Source organism: Mesoplodon bidens (genome assembly GCF_964165515.1).
Source record: "Mesoplodon bidens genome assembly, chromosome: 11".
Taxonomy (NCBI): domain Eukaryota; kingdom Metazoa; phylum Chordata; class Mammalia; order Artiodactyla; family Ziphiidae; genus Mesoplodon; species Mesoplodon bidens.
The window spans coordinates 41,098,310-41,122,940 of NC_138167.1; the positions used below are offsets into that span (position 1 = coordinate 41,098,310).

General features: G+C 53.9%; 1 protein-coding gene across 1 annotated transcript; it reads left to right on the forward strand.

Moving 5' to 3' along the window:
* The first annotated feature begins 423 nt into the window (after positions 1-423).
* On the forward strand, positions 424-24,469 carry CTDSP2 (CTD small phosphatase 2). Its single transcript, XM_081249660.1, has 8 exons — positions 424-1,008; positions 14,724-14,872; positions 16,660-16,698; positions 17,132-17,233; positions 17,849-17,905; positions 19,844-19,936; positions 20,060-20,245; positions 20,451-24,469. Exons 1-8 carry the CDS (start codon positions 945-947, stop codon positions 20,574-20,576), a joined length of 816 nt encoding a protein of 271 aa, XP_081105786.1. The 5' UTR covers positions 424-944; the 3' UTR covers positions 20,577-24,469.
* The last annotated feature ends 162 nt before the right edge of the window (positions 24,470-24,631 follow it).

Sequence of the window (24,631 nt, forward strand, 5' to 3'; positions counted from 1 at the left end):
AAACAACTGCCCGAACCCTCTCTCTCATCCTGGCCCGACCTGAGTTAGGCTTCGCGGCTTGCTCGGTTACCGGAAGGGCGGAACCATTCTACCTTACCCACGTAGAACTCCACAACGGGAACACCCCAGCACAGAGTAGGGAAACGAGAGCTTTGGAGTGTCCTTTTAAGTAGTTGGGAAGGGGGTGTGGCCGAGGAGGCTGGGAGGCCTCAGCCCGGCGAGGGGGGAGTGGCCTGGGGGCGTGGCCGTAGCGTCTGGAATGTTGTTGGGTCCTCGCACCGCATAGTAAGGAGGGGTCACGCCCCTTTTCTCGGAGAGGGCCAATCGGAACGCCGGAGCGGTTTCAAGTCTCCCCTGCCAGCCTGCCCGCCCGCTACCCCACCCCCCCTCGGGGATTCGCTTTTTCCGTAACAAAATTGCAAAGCTCCGGATGTTCCGCAACCCGGGCCGCTCACAGGTGGAGGATCCTCGGGCCTATGACAGTGCTACGGAGCGGGAGGCGCCAGCGGGCTGTAGAGAGGCCGGGTTGAGATCCTGGAGGCGCGCGGGGGTGGGCGCTGCAGCCGCGGGTTGTTTATCTGGAGTACGGAGGGGAGGGGGGAGCCTGGAAACCGCCCCGTGTCCCATTTCCTCCTCTTGTTTTCGCTCCGGATTCTCCATGTTGGACCCAAACTGAGGAGCCCGGAGCTGCCGCCGGGGGATCGGGGCCGGGGGCAACCGGGGGAGCCGTTGCCCGGGCCTCCCGCTCTCCGTACAGGCCGCCTCCCTTCCCGGCCCAGGGGAGGAACAAGAGCAGGGATGTGAACAGCAGTGGGAGTCGGAGTCTCGGGAGCCGGAGCCGGAGCCGGAGCGGGCCCCCGCCCAGGCCCCCCAGCCCAGCCCAGCCCAGCCTGTGCGCCCGCGCGTCCTCCCGCCCAGCCAGCCCGGGCCCGCGGGATTGTTAGATGGAACACGGCTCCATCATCACCCAGGCGCGGAGGGAAGACGCCCTGGTGCTCACCAAGCAAGGTAGGGGCAGCAACTTCCCAAAACTTTGCGTCGCCCCCGGGCGGGGAGGGGGCTAGCACAGCCCAGAACCCGAGTCTCGGCCCCAGATCTCCCGGGGCTCAGAGTGGGGGATTCCGACCCGACCCCCTACTCCATCCGCCCCTGCGACCTGGTGCGCACTCAGGCCCCGGGGAGGGCTGCGCGGGGCCCCGGGCTCCCAGCGCCCGAGGGGGAGGGGCGTCATCCGCGCAGCTGTCACTCTGTTCTGCACTCCCTCCCCCCGGGCAGAGAGACAAGAGGGGTGAGCGCTCCTAGCGCGAGTCCACTCGCGCCCATCCTCTCCAGAGCTGGGGGGTGGGGTCGTCACTTTCCCACACCAGAGCGCGCGGCTGCCCCAGGACCGCGGGGAGAGAGGTGGGGAGGGGAGGGGAACGAGGGGGTCCCGGGCGATCCCGAGCTAGAATGGAGCCGGGACTGGAGTCCAGCACTTCCCAGCCCCCCCTCCCGCCCCCAAGCCCGAGGTTGCTCAGGCAGCGGTCGGTGACGGCGTCCGGCGGGACTTGGGACCAAGTTCACCGCCCCGAGGCGGGGGCGGCCGCGGTGGGGGAGGGGCCGAGCTCTGGCTGACCGGACCTGGTCCGCCCGCGGCCCTGCGCCCGGCCTGGGACCTCGGCGTGCGGGACTCTCGCCCGGCCGCCTCCTGCCGCTTTCGCTGAGCAAACAAGCGCGACCCCGAGGCCCGGCCGGAGCCCCTCCCTGCCCCGGTGCGCTTCCCCGGGGCCGCCGCCGCACACACAGAGCCGCGTTTGTTTAGCCCGAGATTGGTGTCCGTGGTTATATAATTCGCTGGATGGCATCAGACTCGGTGTGTTTCTGGATCGCGCCGCGAAAAAGTGCGAGTTCTCCGTGGGCAGCGGCTCGCGGCCCCCGCCTTCCTGCGGGTCGGGTGGAGACACCAGGCGGGTCGCGGGCCCTCTCGGGGGCGGGTTTGGGGACTGGAGGGGGATTAGGCCGAGGCCTCTCCTGGGGGCGGGGGAAAGGTTGAGGCCTGAGGGTGGGATCTCTGAGTTTGGTCACGGTGGAGGCCCCGAAACTCTTCTCCCCTCCCCCACGTTCTTCTTCGGGCCTTGAGGAATGTGTCTAAAATAGGGGACAGAATTTCCGCGGGGAGTAAGGACTAGCGTTGTTTTTTTTTCTGGAGAACTTCCCAGACTGGGGCCACCTGGCCTGAGGCTGGGGAGATCACGCTCTTGGGCCCAAATTCGGAGCGTCCCTGCCCTTCCCCTCAACGCCCCCAGAACAGGGCAAGAAGGGCCAGTGCTGCACTTGAACATACTGAGGCCTAGAGCCTGGCGGGGGGCCCAGCTGTGGAGCCTGGGTATAGCCCTACATCCCCGTATTTGGCAACATTAGTCAGCAGATCACTTATTTCAGGGGTTCCCGGTCCCAAGGAGCTCCCCCAACTTGCCTAGGGGCAAACGGGCTGGCCTGGTGGTTTCAGCCATTCCCTAATTCCCCGGTGCAATGGGGTGGGGGGAGGGGGGCGGCGGGGTGTAGTGTGTGTTTCCTGCATCGCTGGCCCTACTTTCAATAAGCCTTGCCTGCTCAGATCCCAACCCCCGCAAAAGACCCTGACCCGCCGCTCTCCTGACTGCATCACTAACCAGGCTGCAGCTTCACCCCTCTACTGGCTGCTCAGCTGTGCTGAGGGCTGAAGAGGCGAGGCTTTCTGGGTTTATAACTTAACTTCGGACTCTTCCCGCTCTCTTCCTAACCTCATCCCAGGAAGGGACTCCAAGTGCTAGCCAGAAATGAAGAAATGTGGATGTGGAAGGATTCCAGAGGGGGGGGGGCAGTGTTGATGAGAAGGGGAAGAAGAGTCCTGAGCTTCCCTACTCTGGTCCTCTCCTCCTGGTGGGTGGTGGGGCTCAGGAGGGTGCCTTCCCAGTGAGGGGACCACACCAGGAATGAGGGAAAGCTGGACTTCTGAAGGGACAGCTTACAAATCAGAGTTGGAAGTTTCATCCACCAGAGCAAGTGGTAGGGAACAGAATAGATGACAGTAGAAAGCAAGCAGCTGGCTTCTTGACAGCGTTCAGCTGCTGATGTTGGTTGGATTTTTCTTAGAGTTACGTTTTTCATTTTTTTTTTTTTTTTTTTTCTTTTTGTGGTATGCGGGCCTCTCACTGTTGTGGCCTCTCCCGTTGCGGAGCACAGGCTCCGGACGCGCAGGCCCAGCGGCCACGGCTCACGGGCCCAGCCGCTCCGCGGCATATGGGATCCTCCCAGACCGGGGCACGAACCCGTATCCCCTGCATCGACAGGCGGACTCTCAACCACTGCGCCACCAGGGAGGCTCGTTTTTCATTTTTTGTGTGGTTTGTCCTTCAGACTTATCCCTGGAGGAATCTGAATTCTCAAGCCGACAGCTTGGGGGTCTCTCTCCCCCCGTGTAATTTGACTGCATTCCAGAGAAGACATACTTTCTTCCTAGGCTGCTTGGGCACCCAGCAACCAGCAGACCAACTTTCTGAATCCCTCATCACTTACAAACAAATCCTGCATCTTTAAAAAAATAAAATAAAATAAAATAAAAGTAAGGGTGGGGAGCACATGTTTTATTTAGCTCCTTTTGGAGTTCCGTGCCCTCTCCCCTCCTCACAGTGTCCCATTTCTAGCCTCTGCCTCCTTTTGGAAAAAGGGGAAGGAGTACTGAGGCAGTTTATTAATCAGTAAATTTCTAGAAAAATACAAATTGCTCCTAGCATGGGCGGTTTTTTAGTGAAGTTGTTTGCCATTGCAGGTTTCTTTTTCTTCTTTTTTAGCATTCTGTTCGGGAGCTTTAAGGCTGGCTGGGTGTGTTGATGATTCAAAAGTAATTACAGTAGGGGAAATAGAACAAACAAAGTTGCTGAAAGCATTGATGATAAAAGGACCAAAATTGGATCATCTTCCCAAACAGATGGGTGAAATGGCTTCCTGGTACAGCAAGGATAGAGTTGTGTACGATACAAAAGTAAAAAAGAAAAGTTAATATCAGTTTGGCCAGAAAATGGCCATTTATTGCAGCCCCATCCGAGGGTGCAGCCCCATTGCTGGGAGATTGTGCCTCGGGCTTTGAGGTTAGATGGCGAGAAGCCAGGGAAATCAGCCCACCTTATAACCTCCCAGTGTGAAATGAGAGGGTGGAGGCAAGCTCCTCCAGAGCTTGAGTGACCCACAGCCCCTCTGGGGGAGTTGGGACCTTTTTTGTTTTGTTTTGTGAGGCCTGAGCCCCTTCCTTTCAGGGAGTGGATGATGATGCCTTGAGTTGTCTTTTCACATGTAGAACTGAACAACAGGTTCTGGTAACTGACCATCCCTAAGAATTAGGCAGGTGGCAGGTTTTTCTAACTCTTGCTTTCTCCCCATAAGGGAGAAATTCTGCCTTACTGTCTCATGTAAAAGCTTAAACACCTTTCCTGTGGTTGTAGCTAGGCCCTTAACTTGAAAAGTTTAGACCAAGTCTCAGTCTCCCTGGGGCTTTCTTCCTTAGCTTGTTCTGTGAGCATCCAGAGTGTGTGTTCATAGCTGGCTCCTCCCGCCCCACTGGTGCCTCTCCACTCCTTGCGCAGCCTCAGCCTTGGCCTCTGTGGCTGCTGAGTCTCGCTCCTCTGTCTCCTCTGGAGTTGTTCCTCCATCTTGGAGTGAGGTAGGGGCTTGTGTGGTGACTTAAGCTTGTGTTTGCTGTCTCCTAAAGCAACCCAAGGGAGCCCTGCTAATTCAGCAACAAGGTTTGTAAATGCCCACCATCCCGGGACTGGGAGTTTGCAGTTCTGCTGCTGAGTTTGACTTGCAGAGCTTGCAACGGACCAGGACTCAGGAATTGCTGTGAAAACCCCTTGAGAGACGGCAAGGGGTGGTAGTGTCCCTGAATCCTGTCTCCTCCTTCTCAACTATAGGGGTCTTAAAGAAACTGGGTGGAAGAGAGGTCCCGTTTCATGCTCTTGGTGGGACCTTCCACATCCCTCATGATCACGGACTTTGTTAAAATGGTAAATACGATAGAAGTCACATTTCTAGCCAAGGTGAGTTGATGCTCCCAGCCTTTCTGTGGAAAATTAATACATGTGCTCATAACTAAGCAAGAGAAAGACAATACGTATTTATATGTAAGTATATATCTCTTCCCCTTCTCCTCAACTTTCTTCCTCCTAGCTTTTGGGTAAGTTGGGTTATTGTCTTTTATTACCATCTTGGGAAGTTTGTCTCTCAGGGTGAAGAGGGGATTGGGGGGCAGGGGCAGCACTTAGAAGTGTTCAGTAGAATTGCTCTAGGAGCAAAATTGGTTGCCTCAGGCCTGGATGCTGCAAATCCCTATTTGCAGTGAGACTTGACAAATCACTTTACTGTTCTGAGTGACTTATCTATAAAATAGGAGTCTCAGTCTCTACACTTCTCCAATACCTTGTACTTAGCAGATAATTAATAAATGTTAACGTCCTTCCTTTTTAGACAGCTAGACCACCACTCCGGTTCTCCTCCATTCTCCCAAGGACATAGTGCAAACAGCACACGGTCATGTGGGTTTTATTGTTAAAGACAGGTGGCCGGGGGTCAGAGGGGACACCGATGTGAGGGCTTAGGCCTTCTGGAAGAATCACCCTCTGAGACTGACAAACAGCCTTGCTGCACAGACCCCTTCTTTGTGCCCGTTACATAGGATGGGATTTTATGTGAGTAGCATGTGCCTTGGGGCTTTTGCCATCCTGCCTGGCGCCTGGGCATCTGGGATGGGAGGAGGCCGGGGAGCCACGCACCTCCCATGAAGAGTCTCTGAAGTCTAAACCTTGTGAGCAGTTGCTCGGCCCCTCAGAAGTGGATGTAATGAAGACTTGAGACAACTGTGTGCTGCGTTCTCTTACCGTCTGCATTTGTTTCGAGAGTTAAAGAACCCAGTGAGATTAAGATTTCTTTAAGGAATGCTAGTAACAAGGAAAGAAAAAGAAGCTGGGATTTTGAAGAGAAATAGATGTTCTTAAGCTATGTCTTAGCTGCTGTGGTTTGGGGGTATAACCTTGAGAAAGCACAAACTCAGCATTAAATTGCTTTTCACCCTGTCTCAGACCAGCCAGCTCGGGAAGCACAGAATTAACTCACTTGTCCTGCTGACACCGGGTTGGGTGTGGCTCCGTCATGATTCCCTCCCTCTTCTGAAATGGAGGAATAGTTCCCAACTGGGATGCAGATGAGCTTATTAACGTGCAAATCTTATGAAGGAACTAGTAGAAATCAAAGTGGAGAAGTTGACTTAGAACTTGAAGCCTCTCTGGACCAGAGGCCAAATAGAACAGAGTTTCTTTGTCTGGCAAAGTGCCCAGCCCTTCAGGTCTAAGTGTGCCTGCACCAGGTCTGTTATTACAGAATGGGTGCTCCAGCGAGCACACGGCCTTCTGGGCAGGAGGTACAAGGATGTCCTGTTTTATTTGTCAGCTATTCTAAGGGTTAGCCTTAAACCCGGTCTCTCAGTGGACCTGCTGGCATTTCCTTTCCTTTCTCAGGTGCGCCTGGTCCTCCCCTCCCACCCTTCCCCCCACCCCAAATCAGGCTTTGCTCTTATTCTTTTTATGTTCACTACCTTCTTTTTCTCTCTTGACATATGAATAGTTTTTGCATCCTGTAGAATTTGCTCTTTCCCACCCACACAGTTCTCAGGGAACAAATGTGGCCCCAACCCCAATGAGAGCCAAGCAGATTCATGGGAAGGCTCAGAGCGCATACCGCCGGTGTGTGGAAGTGCCTTCCCAGGACGTGGGTCCTAGCTCTTCTGCCTCCATGGCAGAATGGGGCTAGGGCCCCTCCTTCCCAGGAACAGGGACCTGCAGGAAGAGACAGGAGGCTTGGGTGTTTTGCCCTTGTGACAGATTAGAGCAAGTGCCCCTAGAAAGGAAAATCAGGCTCTGGGGTGCAAGTCCCCTGAGACCTGCAGAGACATTGAGCCAGTGAGATGTGGTGGGGAAAGGGGCCACGGGGACTCTGGCTGAATCACCCTCCAGTCCTGGAAGGGTTAGTCAGGGACCACTGGCAACCTTTAGACATTGGTTCCCAGCCAGGGACACACATCAGAAACTCCTGTGACACTTACTAAAAATACAGACCCCACCTGGGTCTTAACTGAATCAGAGCATGAGCAGGTGGGCCGGGCATCCGTGTGTTCCAAATGCTCCCTGTGATTCTGACAGGTGTCCCTGGAGAAGAGCCAGGTGAGCGCAGCAGCGGCCCCAGCTGCCTGTTTAGCCCTGAGCAGGAAGAGTCCCTGGAGGGATCCAGTTTTCCTGTTTGTTAAAGGTCCCTTGGCTCCTAAAGGGGAGTCCAAAAGTTTTCTGAGTGTGAATGGACAGTCGTGATCCCCGCTTACCAGTAAGGATCACGTGATATCTCACTGTGGGGCAGGCACTGCCCTCGCCTTTTATATCTATTGGTAGTGTCTCACTTGAGCCTCACAATGACCTTGTGAGATGCGAATGATCCCCACTTGACAAGTGAGGAAAACCTCCGCTGAGAAACCCCAAGCACCTTGTCCACAGGAACATGGCCGGTTCGTGTCAGCTAGGACTGGCTCAGAGTCAAACCTAACGCTGACCCGCACTGCCTCTCATTTATGTTGTGCATTCCACTTTTTAGAGTGCCTGTTCAAGCTTCAGGGGATCTGAAGCCACCTTGTAAGGGACCATGCAGTGTAGACCTTTCCTGATCGGCCTGCGAGGAAACAACCCAGGGTAGTGGTGCCTTAGGTGAGACCACAAGGCTGCTTGAGAGGCTGAAGTGGGGCAAGAGCCAGGCTTTTTGAGGTCCAGCTCAGTGCTCTCTCAGTGGACACACCTATACTGGTGGGCTGGTCCCAGGTGCAGCTGGGGTGTGGGAGGAGGAGGTGAGTGACCCTGTAGGTGGGAGAGACTCCCTGGCAGGCTCCTTCCAGTCCTTGTGCAGGGGCCAGCCATGAGAGGAAGGACGGAAGGAACCGGTTGGCCAACCTAAACGAGTGCGCGCGCGTGTGTGTGTGTGAGTGTGAGTGTGTGAGATTGTGATTGGTTTTTGTGGAGTCCTGGAAAAGGCCAGTTCCCAGGGTTGGCCCTGCCACTGCTCCTCTGTGACCTGGAATGAGAAGAAGTCTCTGTGCTCTCTTTCACTGTGAACATTTTGAGATTGAGACTGAGTGAGATAAAGGTATGAAAGTGCTTTGTACTGAATGACTAGCAGCCGAGATTTACTGAGCGTTTTACTAGGGTCGGGACACACCCAGACCGCATTGTAATTCTCACAGCTCTATGTAATAGGTAACGTTAGTCTTTCCATTTTACAGATGAAGAAACTGAGGCCCAAGGCCACACACCTTATATGTGGCAGAGCCAGGATTTAAGCCTAAGTCCATGGCACCTGTGTAACCACTCTGTTGTTCACTGGTCAGAGGAGAGACGGTTGAGGGTCCCTTGCTTTGTCCTGAGCTTTTGTTCTTCTTTCTCCATCTCACTCTCATGCATATGTCACCTAAAGCAGGCTTCTTAGCTGGAGAGGAAAGAGGCACTAGATTCTTCAGGTCTTCCACCGGACCCAAGCATTTTAGGAATCGGGCAGAGAGCCAAGTCGGGCTGAAACAGCCACTAAGAGGGTGTTTGTGTCCTGGTGGCAGGTTTCTTTTAGCCTCCCGGCCTCCCACAGGGCCTTGCTCCGCACCTCCTTAGGGGGAGGGGGAAGCTCAAGGTGGGCAAGTATGGCTTCCAGTCCCCCACGATGACATCTCTGCTCTAGCAGGCATTGCGTACAGTAAAACAAGGGCAGGGTCCAGCCTTTGGGTTTTCCTGGATGGCATCTCAGGTCTATCCCTGCTGCTGCTGTGAGCCATCAGATCACTTCCTGACATCCACCAAGAGCACTCTGGTGTGGGGCTGGGGGCTGAGCCCGCTGCTGGGGTATCCGTGAGGAAACTGCTCTGGTCCAGGGCCTGTTGCTGCTTCTGGGAACCCACCCCCAGCCCCAGCATGTTTCTAAAATATGTTACAGCTGCCCAGGCGGGTTTTCTGCCAATAACTCTTTTAAAGGCTGATTTGGAAATTGACAGAGTATCTTGATCCTGTTTTAGAAGTTGCCAGGGATCCCCTGCTTCCAAAACTTAGTGCTTCTTGAGGGAAGGTCCTGAAGTTGAGGCCCTATGTTGAGATCAGTGACGACTGCTGGAGGGGCAGGGAAAAGGCAGGCAAGGCAGCGAGGGACCGGGTCCCCCACCCTCACCCCACAAGTGGCATTAAGGACCCAGGACTGAAAGAAGTCCTCCTCTCTTAGAAGAGGGGTAGAGGCAGGGAGCTGTCCTGTCCAGGGAAGGGGAAACCAATGGAGACGTCTGCGTAGGTAGGACGGCCTGGCTGCTGGCTGCTGGTGTGAGCCAAACAATGTGGCTAAAACTACTTTTTAAAAGTCCATGCTGTCAACTTCACAGCTGTTCTCTGGAACTTCGGGAACTGGTGCCGAGCTGGGTGAGGTCCCCCCCCCCCTTGTCACCTGAAGAGAGCAGTGTCAGCAGTTGAGCACTGTGGAAACTGGTACACCCTGCCTCTGGCTTCCAGTCTTTCCTGTGTGGGGGATGTCTAGGCATCTCTCACCTTCTTGTTCCCCTGCTGACTCACCTGATGGTCCAAGAGCCCTTCTGTCCACCTGGCGCTTTAGGGCCTGTCCTTAGCCAAGGCACAGATGCCCCTTGCTGAGGACCTGGGAGGACTTCTCTCCATGGGGAGCCCCAATCAGATGCATCTTGGCTGCAAGGCCCAGGCAGCTGGCCAAGAAAGGCCAGAAATGCTCCAAATACTCTCCTTCCTCCAAAAGCTAAGGGGAGGGAGGCCCCTCCGGGAGGCCATTTTATAGTGATAGCCAGACTAAATCCTTTGCCGTGGGGGGAATGAGAGATGGTGGAGAAAGAAGTACTCTGAGAGGTGAACCAAGAACGCGTCTTTCTACATGAATGGGCTTGTTAAAATCCGACAGCCTGAGAGCTTGCCTTCTGCCGAATCCCAGGCGGATGTGTGAGGAGTTCCTTTGCTGGGACACAAAGCTGTGTTGTTGGCAACAGTGATACCTCAACCTGACCTTCAGAAGAAGGTTAAAAATAGTGTTGTCCAGGCAAAGCCAGTCTTCATCTGTGTGTGCGCGTGTGCGCGCATGTGTGTGTACAGCATACATGTATGTGCACAAACTTCTTGAGAGGCAGAGGCAAATAGTATCCCCACCTGGTGCTTCTTGGGGGCCAGTGATGGTGGACACAAGGGGAGAGGGCATTCTTTGTCTCAAGTGGAACAACCTCACCTGCTTTCCTGTTACTTGCAGAGACCAGCCAAGGAGTTTGCAACTGGAAAACAAGTTTTGTAGTGAATTTGGGAGAAGGTGTAGGGGTGGTTTTGACTTTCTGAAACCTGCTCATGGTCAGAGTTCCTCTGGCACCTTTCTTATCTTCTGTTCTTGAGCTTCAACCACGTGCTGGGTGGGTGGCCACAGTGTTGCCAAGAAGTGGTCCTCTCCCCTTAGATAATATGAAAATGAGCGCGGCATTTAAGTTTAGTCTGCACAGTACATTACCGTGTTCAGTCTTGTTTATCAGGAGAGTGGTCTTGCTGTTACCCCAGTTAACGGATGAGGAAACTAAAGCGCAAAGAGGCTGTGTGGCTGAGTAGTAACTGGCAGAGCCTGGACCCCAGCCCAGGTGATCCTGGGGGGAGGGGGAGGGGGAAATACCTCCCACATCCCCCCTTCTCTTCACATCCTGCCTCAGTAGGAAGCCTCACAGCAGTGAGCTGAAGGGGTGGCTTGGCTTCCCTGTTCTCAGCAACCTGCGCACTTTCTTCTTGAGCCAGAGCTCCCCCCGTTAGGTCTGTGCTGGTCCTTTCCGACATTCAGCCCCAAACCAGATGTTCGGAGCAGGGAGAACAGATGCACATCAGTAATGGAGCTTTGTGGTACCCCCTGGAATCCTGCCCTCCCTCGCTGGGGAAACCTGTGCAATGAAATCCTCACCGGCCTGTGAACCCTCCCGTGCCAGTGTTCGTCTCCCGGGAGGGGGCCACTGCTCCTTCCCGTCACACACGGAGGGGTGGGGGTGACCTGTACCTGGTTGTCAGGGACACAGTGCTGAGCACTGGTTGAAAGGAGTCCTTTGAAAGGCTCTTTGATACGAGTCTCAGATCCCTCTCTGGGTGTATCCCCTCATCCTTAAACCCACTCAACAAAGTGGCTCTTGGACCAAAGCTCCTGGCTCCAGCTCCGCCCCCCGCCCCCCCCCCATTGTGCCAGTCAGAGCAGGTGCAGGGCCGGGGTGGCAGTGAAGGGAGCCTTGTACTATTTCACCCCTTACACTTTTCATGGACCAGCAAAGGAGGGGGGCTGGACCCCAAACTGATCCTTCACCAGCCCAGCCTAGAGAGGAGTAGGGCACACACTCCTGAGAGATCTTAAGAGTGCACCGCCACTCCCCACCTGTTGCAGGAGTAATCGTACACGATGCCCGAGCTGTAGGGGACCCTACAGAGTAGTTAAGAGCCCTGGCTCTGGGTTCAGGCAGATCTGGGTTCAGCTCCTGGCTCTGCTGTCCTACTACCTGTGTAACCTCAAGCAGGTTACTTAAGCTCTCTGTGCTTTGGTTTCCCTCCTGTGAAATGGGGGATTAGTGCTTAGAAATGGGTTTGTAGTGAGGATTAAATGAAGTAATGATGTCAAGTGTCTTGACACAGGCCTGGCCCATCACTGGTGCTCAGTAAACAGGACCAAGGCCCAGAAAGACCGAGTGGCTTGCCTCAGGGGCTCAGCTCATCATAGCCCACTTCCCTGTCCTCGTAAGGGAGGGAGCCTTTCTGTTTCTAACTCTTCTGGGCGGTTGCAGACCAGCGAAGGCTTCCATAGGTCCTGGCTCCGTAGAAGTGACAAAGGCCCTGGAGGCCCCGGAGTTATTCACTCAATCAGAGTCCCAAGCACCTGCTGCTCAGAAGCCAGAGGCCAGTGAATGTACCTGGCTGAGGCCACTGTAGGCCCCGTCAGGAGGCAGCCATGTTAGGGGGAGGCTGAAGAGGCCCTGATGGCCACTGATTGTCAGTGGGAGTGTTTGTAAAGGTGAGGAGGACACACAGCCTGGAGAAGGACTGAGGGAAGTGGGGCCCCAATGGGGGAGGAGGGGTAGTGAGGGACATCTGGGGTACTGACCTTGCTGTTGTGGGTCTGGGGTCCCCTCCCCAGGCGCCACAGCTCTTTGCTCTGCTCTGAGCGCCTGCCCCCGGGGTCAAGGCATCTGTGGTCTCTGAGGCCCAGGGGCTGCCTGGACGCATTGTGTTTTAAGAAGACCTCATCCCCTGCAGAGTCCAACCAGCTGAGGAGCGCCCCCGCCCCCTCCCAAGCTCCCTGTCTGAGGCTGAAGCGCTCCTGCCTGCTGGGCCTCCCGCAGGGGGCACCGGCGAGGCCTCTCCACGGCCCCAGCCAGCTGCCCCTTTCACCCCCTGCCTCTCAGGATTACTCAGCCTTCACAGCGTCTGTCACTAAGATGCTGAGTGTGTTCTTGATGGCCTCTCTTTAGGAAAGGCTTGGGCTGTGTGGCCTCTTAAGAAAGGCTCAGTGCCCGGGTTAAGCCTCTGATTGTGGTTCTGCGTGAAGAAACCATAAACCAAAGGAAAAGAGATGGTTCAGCTTTGGTCTTGGAGCTTTGTGTCAGCGTCTGCTTGCGTCCCTGGGCTCGGAATTGAATGTGGGCCGTACAGGCAGGTGGAGAAGCTGTCCTTTCCTTCCGATTTCTGGATAGATTATTCAGAGTAGGAAAGAGTCTGAGGAACCTCTCATCTTGCTGTCTTTAAGTACGGGGCTCTGCTCTCAAGTTTGTCTCCTGGACTCGGGCCTTGGGCGAGGCCTCCAACGCAGCTTTTTCCTTCAGGGCAAAATCCCCAGTCCCTGGAAATCTTGATTCTTCCAGCAGGGCCAGGAGCTTGAGAGTGATATCCAGGTTTTTAGGCTAACTGCTGGGGAAACCTGAACATTTTTTAAAAGGTTTCTAATCGTCATACCAGTGTCAAGGGATCTGCCCGACCCAGGGAGGGGAAGGAGAGAGCACTGGACCAGACTACTGGGGTGCCCAGCCTGCACCTGCAGGAAGCCCTCAGCCTTCCTGTTGAGCCAGAGCTGAGTCGGTTGTCCTGGGGCGGTGCTGACTGCCCCTTGACTGAGGGTCAGCGGCCTCACCTTTGGTCCAGGGAACAGAGTTTGGTTTTCTCTCCTCTCCAGGGGCTCAGGCAGCCCAGTAACTGGGTGTTAAATGGCTCTCCCATCACCTCTTCTGCCGGAGCCGCCTCCGTGCAGGTGCAGCATGTACTCTGAGGACTGAGCCAGGGAGCTTGGTCTTGCTGGGGTGGGGGGCTCTCCACATTGCCCCCCCTTTCCCTTAAACCCAACAGCACGGGGAAGGTTATCCTCAGTGCCATGTTCTGTTTGTCTCCCCCACCCACACACACACACATAAAGGCAGAGACATTTCTGGCACTTACTTCCTTGCACAGGAGTTTGCCCTGTGCTTTAAAGCGCAGTGGGGTGGATTTCATCCCAAGGCCTGTCCCCCGCCCTGTTCCCTGGAGAGGAGACCTGTAGCTGAGGACCATTCTGGCAGCGGTTGTGCGGCGCCACCTCCTGGCCACAGCACCCATCCTGGCTCCCTGCTCTTGCTCAACAGTTGCCGGAACAGTTCTTCTAAAATAAAAGGAACTTGGTGGGGGGAGGGGAGGAAGGAGGTCCAAGAGGGAGGGGATGTATATACACATAGAGCTGATTCACTTCACTGTACAGCAGAAACTAACACAACATTGTAAAGCAGTTATACTCCAATTAAAAAAATAAGAATAATAAAAGGAACTTGAAAAAGACTTTCCGAAGTCCATTTCTGGTTGATCCTGTAAATGCCTGTAGCTGTTTCTATCAGCTTGGCCTTTCTGGGGCTGCCTTGCCAAGCCTTCCGTTAAAATGGCTTTGTATTTCCAAAGCCAAAATTGTCAAGGCAGGACTTAGCAGCTGTAGCCGAGAAGCAGGGACGTCAACCCAGAACCCAGCGCTGGATGTATGTGTCCCAAGAGAGTGATATGCCTGTGGTCTTTGAGGGGAGGGAATGCTAAGGAAAGTGACTGGAGTGTGGGATGGACACAAGGGTGTGAATGAAGCTTGTAGTTTCTTGGGGCTGAAGCTGTTCTGTTTTCTAGTCTGTTGTTCTAGTCTGGGCTCAGTGCTGCCAACTAACTGACTGAAGGAAGCTGACCCAGAACAGGGCTGTAGCTGCACCGACTTGCAGAGGTCTAGCTCACTCCCTTCTCTAGAATGGGTAGTATTCTGGGAACTGGTGTTAGGCAGGAGTTTTGTGAATTACCTCGGAGGGTTCCCTGAGTGTGCTGCTACCAAAGTGGATTCCATAGCTGGCCCCATCTCTCAGTGCCCTTTCACCCCCATGGAATGAAGGGCAAGTTTTCTGCAGTTTATTTCCCAAACCAGGGACTGGGGATTCCTGCTGTTTCTACTTTACAGAGAAGATGTTGGAATAAACATGTACATTTCACTGTTGGCTGTATTTGGTTGTTCGCCAAGCACGTGCCTTGTGCCCCAGTGGAGCTTATAAACTAGAGGGGATACAGCACGGGGGTGGGTATTTGTGGACAGACGCCCTGTAGCTAATGCCTCCGTCGTTCCCTCCACTCTAGGCCTGGTCTCCAAGTCCTCTCCTAAGAAGCCTCGTGGACGTAACATCTTCAAGGCCCTTTTCTGCTGTTTTCGCGCCCAGCATGTTGGCCAGTCAAGCTCCTCCACTGAGCTCTCCGCATACAAGGAGGAAGCCAACACCATTGCTAAGGTAGCTGGATCCAGGGTGGTGTGATGCCAGCAAGGACGGGACTGCTGTGAGCGAGTGGGGGTCCATGCAACCACGGCAGGAAGACAGGGCAGCCTTGCCTGAGTTGGAAGATCTCTGGCCCAGAGGAGGCCCTTCCTCTGTCCTTTCCATAGTGGTCCATCTTCTTCCTGTTGATTCCATTTGTGGTGTGGGCCATCCGGATGTCCCTGTGGTTTCTGAGGGGCCCTGCGGTCCAGATCCTTCCAGGTTCCAGGAACCATGCAAGGTGCTTTGCGCAGATTGTCTCATGTGACCCATAGCAGCCCTGCAAGGAGAGCCAGAGGATTCCCACTCACAGACGGAAACTGAGACTCAGAGGGTATATGTAGCCGCTGAATGGTTAATGGTTAATAAATGGTAGTATCAGGGTTTGAACTCAGATCTCTCTGGTTGCAAGTCCTGTGATTGTTGTTTTTTATTTTTAACTAAGCAAAAATACCTTCCAAGTTACTAGGCTTTCAGGGAAGCAAGGAATTGAAATTCTATCACACTCTTGATAACCCCTTCCAGCACTCTCACCTGTACCTGTGAGAGACATTTGGAAATGTGTGGGTGTCTTTGATTCTTATAATTACCAGAAGATATGTCTGGCATTTCAGAGGCGGGGGACAGAAATCCTCCTTTCCCCAGTGCCATTTGTACTTCTTTCTGAAACACCAAGGTTTAGCTGTCCTTCCTTTCTTTCAAAGCCAGGCTAAAGATACATACATCAGTGAAAAATCACCTCATTATCCAAAACGGGACAATGGTTAAACGAAGTACAACATGATGGTATTAACTGAACTATTAATTTTTACTAAGAGTTCACAACAACGTGGAAGAGTATTGAGTTGCAACATTAAGTCAAAAAGCAGAATGCAGGGCTTCCCTGGTGGTGCAGTGGTGTGAGAGTCCGCCTGCCGATGCAGGGGACACGGGTTCGAGCCCTGGTCCGGGAAGATCCCACATGCTGTGGAGCGGCTGGGCCCGTGAGCCATGGCCGCTGAGCCTGCGCGTCCAGAGCCTGTGCTCCACAACAGTGAGAGGCCCATGTACCGCAAAAAAAAAAAAAAAAAGCAGAATGCAAAATTATGTCATGAAGAAAAAAGACTGCTTGCCAAAGCAAGCTTGAAGGAAATGCACTAAAATGCCAACATTAAGTTTTTCTAAGTGCTAGGATTTTAATTCTTCTTCAGGGTTTCCATTAAGATCACTTACTTGTTACATCATAACGTTTTACTTTTAGCCAAAGGTAGGAAGAGGCTTTCTGAGCTCTCTGCACTCTACCTCCCCTCACATTCAGGACCCACAGTGTGGGCTCACATTGGCTTACTGGTGTTCTGTAGGGGCTCAGCGCACCTCCCCCTAATCTAGGCCCCCAAGGAGGATGAAGAAAACACATGTTTTCAAAGAGAAGCCTGGGTTCCAGGACTAAGCAAGAGGCCAAACCTCCACAGTGAGGAGTTCCGATTTTGGTTCTGCCTCTGATTCTGTGTCCCTGCGTCAGCTGCTTGAGTCCCCTGTTCCTTGGAGAGGCAATGGCAGCTGAGAACAGGGACACTTCCTTCTCCATCCATCAGGCCTAGTGTGGAAAGAAGATCTTGGCCCCTTTCCTGCCCAGCTCTTACGGAAAGTCACTTTTGTCGTGTCAGGGCTTTCCAGGGGGCTGGGGTCTTGGGGAGAAGATTCCCCTCCAGGCCTGAGTGGGCTTTAGACAACCAGGAAAGGCATTGGTGGGCTGGCCCTGACCACCTTCTTTTCTCCCGTAGTCGGATCTGCTCCAGTGTCTCCAGTACCAGTTTTATCAGGTATGTGAGTCTCACAGGGTATGTCCTCAGAAGCCCCAACACCCAGTGATCCCTGCTAACCCCATGCCCCATGCGGTGATGCCCTCATTGCTCTGTGTCTGGCTGGCTAACTCCCTGCCCTCGGAAGCTATTTGTCCCAGATATTTGCTAAGGGCCCACTGTGTGCAAGGCATTAGATTGTGTGGGGGACAGCCGGTATCCATCACCAGCTCTGGCCTCCATCTCCAGTATCCGGATCATTTCACAGTCCCAGGCTGAAGGAAAGAGCCAGCTCAGTCTCTTCTTTCTCTACCTCTTGGCCTTTAAGTGTCGCCTCTCTTGGGTTGAAGTAGGGGGCTTCCATCTCCTCAATGGGCCCAGCTCTTCCCAGAGTTCTATTGGGGAAAATTAGTCTTTCTTGGTGGCAGATTCAGTAGCCTGGCTCTGGTTTTAGATTCCAGGGACCTGTCTGCTCCCGGAGGTGACAGAGGAAGATCAAGGAAGAATCTGCGTGGTCATTGACTTGGATGAAACCCTTGTGCATAGTTCCTTTAAGGTAACTGGACATCTGGAGCTCTTCTTACACTTATCCTGGGCTGTCTTGGAAGCCTGACTGCAGGTGCCAGTGAAGTGGCCTAAAGTTGATGATGGAAGAGTGATGAGAAGTAGGAGGGCCGGCCTCTGGCATTTGGCCACAGTCACATCACAGATGCCTGGAGGCCCCACCGGAGAATGATTTTGAGTGGGAGCCCCTGCTCTCCGCGGTCACTGACAACAGGCCACAGCTGCCGTCCCGTCCCCCCCCCACCGTCGCAGCACAGCCACCAGGGCTCTGTACAGGGGTACAAAAGAGGGGTTAAGTCAGCCTTGGGCCACGCCCCTATCCATTTTATCAGGATGTTTGTTAACTCAACAAGGCCCAGAGACTGTCTCAGCTCAGGTAGAATTTGCAGGTGGTGGTAAGGAGGGAAAACCAGAAGGGGTGTCGCAGCCTGTACTTGGGTGAGAGCCACTTAGTTGGGACAGCAGGAGCTTCCTAGGGCCTCTGATACCTGTCCCTCCCCACCCCGCCCAGGGGGCGGAGCGCTGGCTGTGGCAGGGACTGGGGTGTGGCTGGGCTCTTGTCCCTTCTCACAAGCTGAGCTGACTCATTAACTCCTCTGCCTTCCAGCCAATCAACAACGCTGACTTCATAGTGCCTGTAGAGATCGAAGGGACCACTCACCAGGTGAGCTGCTGCCAGGCCACGCCCAGTCCAGGAGCTCGGGGGTCTTCTGCCCCTCGGGGCTTGTGTTCCATCAGTTGATCCTTTCCTGTAACTTCAGCCTCTCTGCTTTTATTAGTAACCTTTTACATTCGAGGCTTTCACATGTTAAAAAATGCAGCCCCTCATCCCCCTCTAGCTGTCACCTTTTTTCTCTTTGCAGCTAAGCTATTTAAAATTAAATTATTTAATAGTAGTAATAGCTATCATTTACTTATCTCCCCTGCCCCTACTGAATGTGACCAGCACTGTTACATGACTTAATACATTTTCTCTAAAGCTGAAGAGTTGGTGTATCTGCCTGTTACAGACAAGGAAGTCAGTACTAGCTGTTTTCTCTCCTCCCCTGCCCACCCATTCCATCTAGCTGGTGAATTTCTTTCTCCCCAGAACAGGCATCTCCTCCTCTGTAAAGCTTTCTCCAATTCCCCTCCCCTTGGGGTCCCTACACTGGATTCTGCCACAATAAATACTCAGTACACATCTATCAAAAAGCGCTTGAATCTAAATAAGGTGAGGCTCTGGCCCTACACAACCTGCTCAGTCCAGGGTTAAGGATCCTGTGGTGTTGATAGTCAAATAGAAGAGTTACTTGTAGGGAAATGGGGTTTGAGGCTTCCATGGGTGGTCAGCACTATCCTGTGTCCATTAGAAGCTTTCTTCACCCCACCACCCTCCTCCCAGCTGAGATGCTCTCCAGTCCCAGTGCTGGACTCTGCACAGCAGCTCTTTACAGTCTAGTTGAGGGTATAGAGAGATATACAGAACCCACAGATTTTTTAAAAAAGGCATATCTTCAAACACTGTGAACTCCTGGCTAACAAGGAGAGGTGTGAATAATGGAAAAGGGATGACATTTACATGAGCGGGGGGTGGGGGTGAGGTGTCTACCTGCAGAAGGTGCGTTTTCAGCAGAGTGTTGAGAGGATGCCAAGCTTGATGAATAGCCAGGAGGAGGGAGGGACTTGTTGAAGGTTAAAGAAATGGTAAATGAAAGGAGGCCCGGTTGTGGCTACCTGGAGCAGAGGGTTCCTGCTGCAGAGCTGGGAGGGGTCTGGTGTGTCGATGGCCAGTCCAGGCCGTCTCCAGGAGGGAGAGTCATGGCAGGCACATACTCTTGAGCAGGGAGTGAGCTGGATGAAAAGAAATTTGAAGGAGTGGTTCCAGTAGCACCTGTGTAGGCTGGATGAGAGGAGAACACCTGGATGGAGACAGGGAAGCAACAGACAGCAGGCCCACGAGGGACATGCAGCCAGTGAAGCTTTTAGGCCATAATGTGCACGGTTATGAAAGGTGGACACAAGGGTTAGGGGTGGCTGTCAGGGGGGGTCACTAGAGCAAGATGCTGCAGGGTGTCAGGTCTGCAGTCACTGAGGGGGAAAAGTCACTTTCCGCTGGTGCATTTCAGAGAAGCTCTGTGAGGGCATGAGGTTTCAGGAAGTATCTGCGACCCTGCCTGATGGGGACCTGGACTAACTGTCCTGTCAGAGCCAAGGACAGGAAACTCCCACAGAGGCTGTGGCTGGATTCAAGTAATCCAGGATAGGCTGTTTCCATCTGTGAGGCCTATTCTTGATTACTTGTTTCTGGAGGCAGCTGATGGTTCGCCGCCGGAAACAGAGATGGCTCCTGGGACATTAGGTGTTTTTGTTTTTTCCTGAGCTGGGTCAAGGTTGGGACCACTGAGCCGGCAGAAGCCTGGTGAGGAGGTGACGCTCATGCCCTGGTCTGTGGGGTAGAAGGCTTCCAGCCAGGTGGTCCCAGAGGCTGGGGTGTGGGAGTCCAGACAGAGTAAGGTCTGAACCTACTTACTGCTCTTTGTGTAGGTGGTAACGGTGACCGATGCTGTGATGCTTCACCCTCATAGGGATGCCTCCAACAAGCCTTTCTGCTTTTCCTCAGGTGTACGTGCTCAAGAGGCCTTACGTGGATGAGTTCCTGAGACGAATGGGGGAACTCTTTGAATGTGTTCTCTTCACTGCCAGCCTAGCTAAGGTACCTGGGGGCAGGAGGGGAGTAAAGAACCGGGAACAGGTGTGGCAGCTCCTTGCTGGTCCACAGGATACCACGGGGAAACCAGGACTGCATCCAAACAAAAAGCATCTTCTCTTTTCTCAGTATGCTGACCCTGTGACGGATCTGCTGGACAGGTGTGGGGTATTCCGGGCCCGCCTGTTCCGTGAGTCCTGTGTGTTTCACCAGGGCTGCTATGTCAAGGACCTCAGCCGCCTGGGAAGGGACCTGAGGAAAACCCTCATTCTGGACAACTCGCCTGCTTCTTACATCTTCCACCCGGAGAATGCAGTGAGTGGTCCAGATACACCCACGTGGCAGGGATTGGGAGAGTCCCTGCCCTGGAAGGAAGAGGGAGAAGGGGACGCTGGTGGAACCATGGGCTTTACCAGAGGGGAGGGCACCACCCCAGGCGGACCAGCCAGCCTCCGGGGGTCCGGGGCAAGGGAGGGAAGCGCTGGCGGTTGGGAGGCTTACGCCACCTTTCCCGCTCCAGGTGCCCGTGCAGTCTTGGTTTGACGACATGGCAGACACTGAGTTGCTGAACCTGATCCCAGTCTTTGAGGAGCTGAGTGCGGCAGAGGATGTCTACACCAGCCTTGGGCAGCTGCGGGCCCCTTAGCCTTCCCTGCTGCCAAGCAATGGCCATCCCAGTTGGGGACTTTCCTACACTGTGCCTTTATGATCAGCCTGACAGAGTGGAATCTGGAGCATCTCACCAAATGAGACCTGGAACTAGAAGTGATCGGAAAGAGCTTTAGGACAGGTTAGATGCTGAGTGGGCAGATACCAGACCAGCGATACCCAGAGCTGCCTGCTCCCTGAGTTGGGTTCCTGAGATGTGAGTAAGTGCGTGTATTTGTGTGTGTGTGTGTGTGTGTATGAGTGTGTCTTGCCTTGAACTGTGGTCCCGGGATATAAGTGTTTCAGGCTGGGGGAGAAAGCGGATGATCAAGACTCTCCCCAAGTTAGTCTGTCTCCTGTCCTGTCCCCCTGAGAGCCACCGAGCTCTATAGGGATGAAGACCATTGAAGGCTCCGTCGCCAAACCTATGGCCTTTCCTCAGTGTTGTAAGGCTTATGCCACGGAGAAAGGTAGGGTCAGAGGCTGCCTTCGGGTGCCCCAGGCACACATCTCCCTGAAGCCTTGCTCTAGCCGACTGCTGCAGACAGAAAGACGACATTTCTGGGAAGATGAAAGCTTGTATCCAGAACTGGTAGCCCCAGTGGCCATCAGGTCCTGTGGCCCAAGGGCTGCACTAGCCTCTGGCCGAGTGCCTGGCTCGGGCCCTTTCTGTGTCTCCCCAAGGCTTGGGTGCCGGGCCTGCCTTCCTCACCACCTAGCCATAGTCTTGAACCTGTGGGGAAGGAGGTCTTCTCCCTGCCCTGGAAGAGGACAGATAACTGATTTCTGTTATTTTGACTCTGTTTTAAAATTCTCTTTCAAAATGTGGAGTGTTGGGGCTGTTTTGTTTCTGACAGAGCTGCAGTCCTGGGCCTGAGGTGAGCGTGGGAGGCCCTGGGGGTGCAGGGAAGAGGAAAATCCCAAGGGCATGAGTGTGTGTGTCCCCTTGGCTTGTAGGTCAGCTGGGCTCGGGATGTGTCCCTAAGTCTGCTCTTCAGGCATTCTCTGCTGGTGCTGCCGCAAGGACTTTGTCCCCAAGTCTGGGAAGGGCGCTCTGGGTCCCACCCACCTGTTTCTTGGGCAGGGCTCTTTTCTCTCGTGTCTTCCCCCAGGGCCAGGTGTCTTCATCCTTCCTGGCTGTTGCTTTTTCTCTCCAGGGCCTCAGGCACTCCTGCGTTTCCTGGGCTGAGGGGCTGGGTGTTCTCACCGTTTAGTTTGCCAACGTAACGCACGTGCCTCCTGCCAATGGTAACAGCTGTGAGTGAGCTCTTCACACACCTGCGCTTTGCGTGTCTCTTTGCTTTCAAAGTTTCTTAATAGTGAATGCTTTAAAAACTAAGTCATTGGGCCTCCCTGGTGGCGCAGTGGTTGAGAGTCCGCCTGCCGATGCAGGGGATACGGGTTCGTGCCCCGGTCTGGGAGGATCCCATATGCCGCGGAGCGGCTGGGCCCGTGAGCCATGGCCGCTGGGCCTGCGCATCCGGAGCCTGTGCTCCGCAACGGGAGAGGCCACGACAGTGAGAGGCCCGCATACCGCAAAAAGAAAAAAAAAAAATAAATAAATAAAAAAAAATAAAAAAAATAAAAACTAAGTCACAAAAAGGAAGTTTCCCCAGAATGGAAAACAAAAGGGGAAGTGCTGCTGTAATTGGGAGCACAAGGGATCCCCCAGAGGGAGCCCCACTTCAGCATCACTGCCTTAGCCATGGCCTCCGCTCCCTCCCTCGGGTGGGAGGGGGTTCCTATCCCCCCCTCTGTTTTCCCTGGAGGCAGATGTCACAAAGCATTTGTAAGTTGCTTCAGGTGCAAGAACACCGCCCACTCAGGACTTACCCCATTATCCTTTTCAGACTGGCCACACACTAGGGCAGTCTGAGGAGCTAGCCGGGACCAGGTGGTGGAGTAGCAGCTTGGTGTTCTGACTGCCTAGCATCCTTCTCTAGCATTGTGATGCCACCTCCCCTCCTTGTCCCAAGGTTGTGAGGCTTTGTCTTTCCCTTTGGCGTCACATGAGTAGAACAGGGTCCCCAAAGCCCATGTGATCATTTCCCAGGCATCATTCCCTGGTGCCTGTGTGATCCTGCTTCACGCAGGTAGGGGAAGAGGGCTCCAGGGCTGGCCAGGAGCGACACCTCCTGAAGGAAAATGGGAGCTTCTGATTCTAAGGCCCTGGCCTAGGCCTCTATCCTAATATTGCAGGAGGGGCCTCTCTCCCAAGCCCCATCCTAAGGGTTAGCCCTTGGGCCACATCTGCCATGGGGTCCGGCCATGCTTTTCTGACTAAATAAGCAATAAGAGGCTCTAAGCTGATCCAGTTCCGAGGCCCCTTTCTGCCCTGCCTTGGGTCTCCTTGCCTCCAGGTGAAGGAAGAGCTGGCGCCACCCGCTTTCCTATCAGACTTGTCCAAGTGTTCCAAGGGACTCGTGACCAGAGCCCAGGATGGCTTGGTGGGAGTGTCCCCGCTGCTTCTGCATGAAGCCCGGCTCCAGAGGCCTCGTTCTCGCCAGAACCCTGCCCTGCCCCCATGCAGTTCCTCACCGGAAATGCCGCACCCCCCACTCACCCTCTCCTCCCTTTGCTGGAGAGGCAGCTCAGCCAAATAGGTCTAAGCAGGGTCCATCGGTGTGGACCAGAGCCAGCCTGAAGTCATTATGCACCTTCTGGTCTCCAGTTTCACAGTGTGTTAGGGGCAAGAGATGACTGCAAGACTTGCTCCTTAGAGGAATCAGGCCAGACTCAGTTTTGGAGGAAGGCAAGATTGAGAGGGAGCCAATTCACCCCAGGATCTCTTCCGGGGTTTCCTACCAGCCCTTCCTGTTTGAGGCTGGTCTTCGGGAAGCAATAGGCCACCAGGCCTGGTCGACCCCAGTTCACGCCGTGCCAGGAATCTGCCCACCTGCCAGGTTCAGTTCTTTAAGGTGCCTCTTCAGGGACACAGTGTGTCTCTCTGATTGGGCTTCTAAATCAAAAGCCTGATGTTCGTGTCCCTCTCATAGGGGGAGCTTTGGACACAGGACCGGTTTGGAAAGGGTCAGGTAAGAGTTTCCACTCTGCACATTGTAGAGGGGACACTCTGTAGGTCCATGGGTCCCTTACTATAGCGAGGTTGAGTGAATTTGCCTTTAGTTAACCTGGGACCTTCTGTTTAATTCCCTCCTGCCTCCCAAAGATTTTGACCATTTTATAAATTCTCCTCTGTTAACAGTGGCCCAGAAACTTCTCTGTGCGAAAAGCATGGGAAGTCTAAAGGCAGTCATTCCCTGGGAAATGGATCCCGTTCTGTTTTGCTACCCCTACCCTGTTCATGAGGCCTCATTCAGTAAGGCAACCCCCGCGTAAGGCTGTCCTGTATCCCATGTCCCAGACACGTCAGGCGTCTGCGGAAAGTAAGCTTGTTTTCCCCTTCAGGTCTTCAGTCGGTTACTTGCCACTACTGTCCCTCAGTCGCCTTTTTTGTAAAATGGGGTTTTTAGTTTTGTCCTTTTATTTTAATACTGGTAAATACTTGCATTCAAGCAGGGGAGGGAAGGCAGGGGTCTGGCCCCCTGCCCCATTCCTTTACTGCTGTGGGGCTTGCCCCTGGAGCAGACCCTCCTCTTTGCGCCCCGTGAGCTTCTTTGCTTGTAGTATCTCAGATTTTACATGTTCCATGTCGTGCCACGTAACCCCCTTCAAGATACCGTTCGGAGGGTGGGGGAGATCTGCTTCCCACTGTGACTGGGCTGTGGGGTTCTGACTACCTTGCTTACAGGTTCATGGTTTGATAAACTTGTTGTATTCAAAAACTTGAAATGTAGGACGCCATTAAGTGTCTGTTTATATTTTTGGAATATTTGTACTACTTACAATTAATGAATAAAAGTGGGTTTAAAAAACCCATCCGTGAATGGGCACTGCCTCCTGACCCTCCTCTTGTTCATTCGGGCACTTACCCCCGCTTCTTCCCTTAAAACGCCTCTGTCATGACAAGGCTGGAGCGCCCAAGCTGGGGGACCAGCCGCGCACTCAGCACAGGGCTTTTGCTCAAGGTTACAGAAGTCGGGCTACATTAGC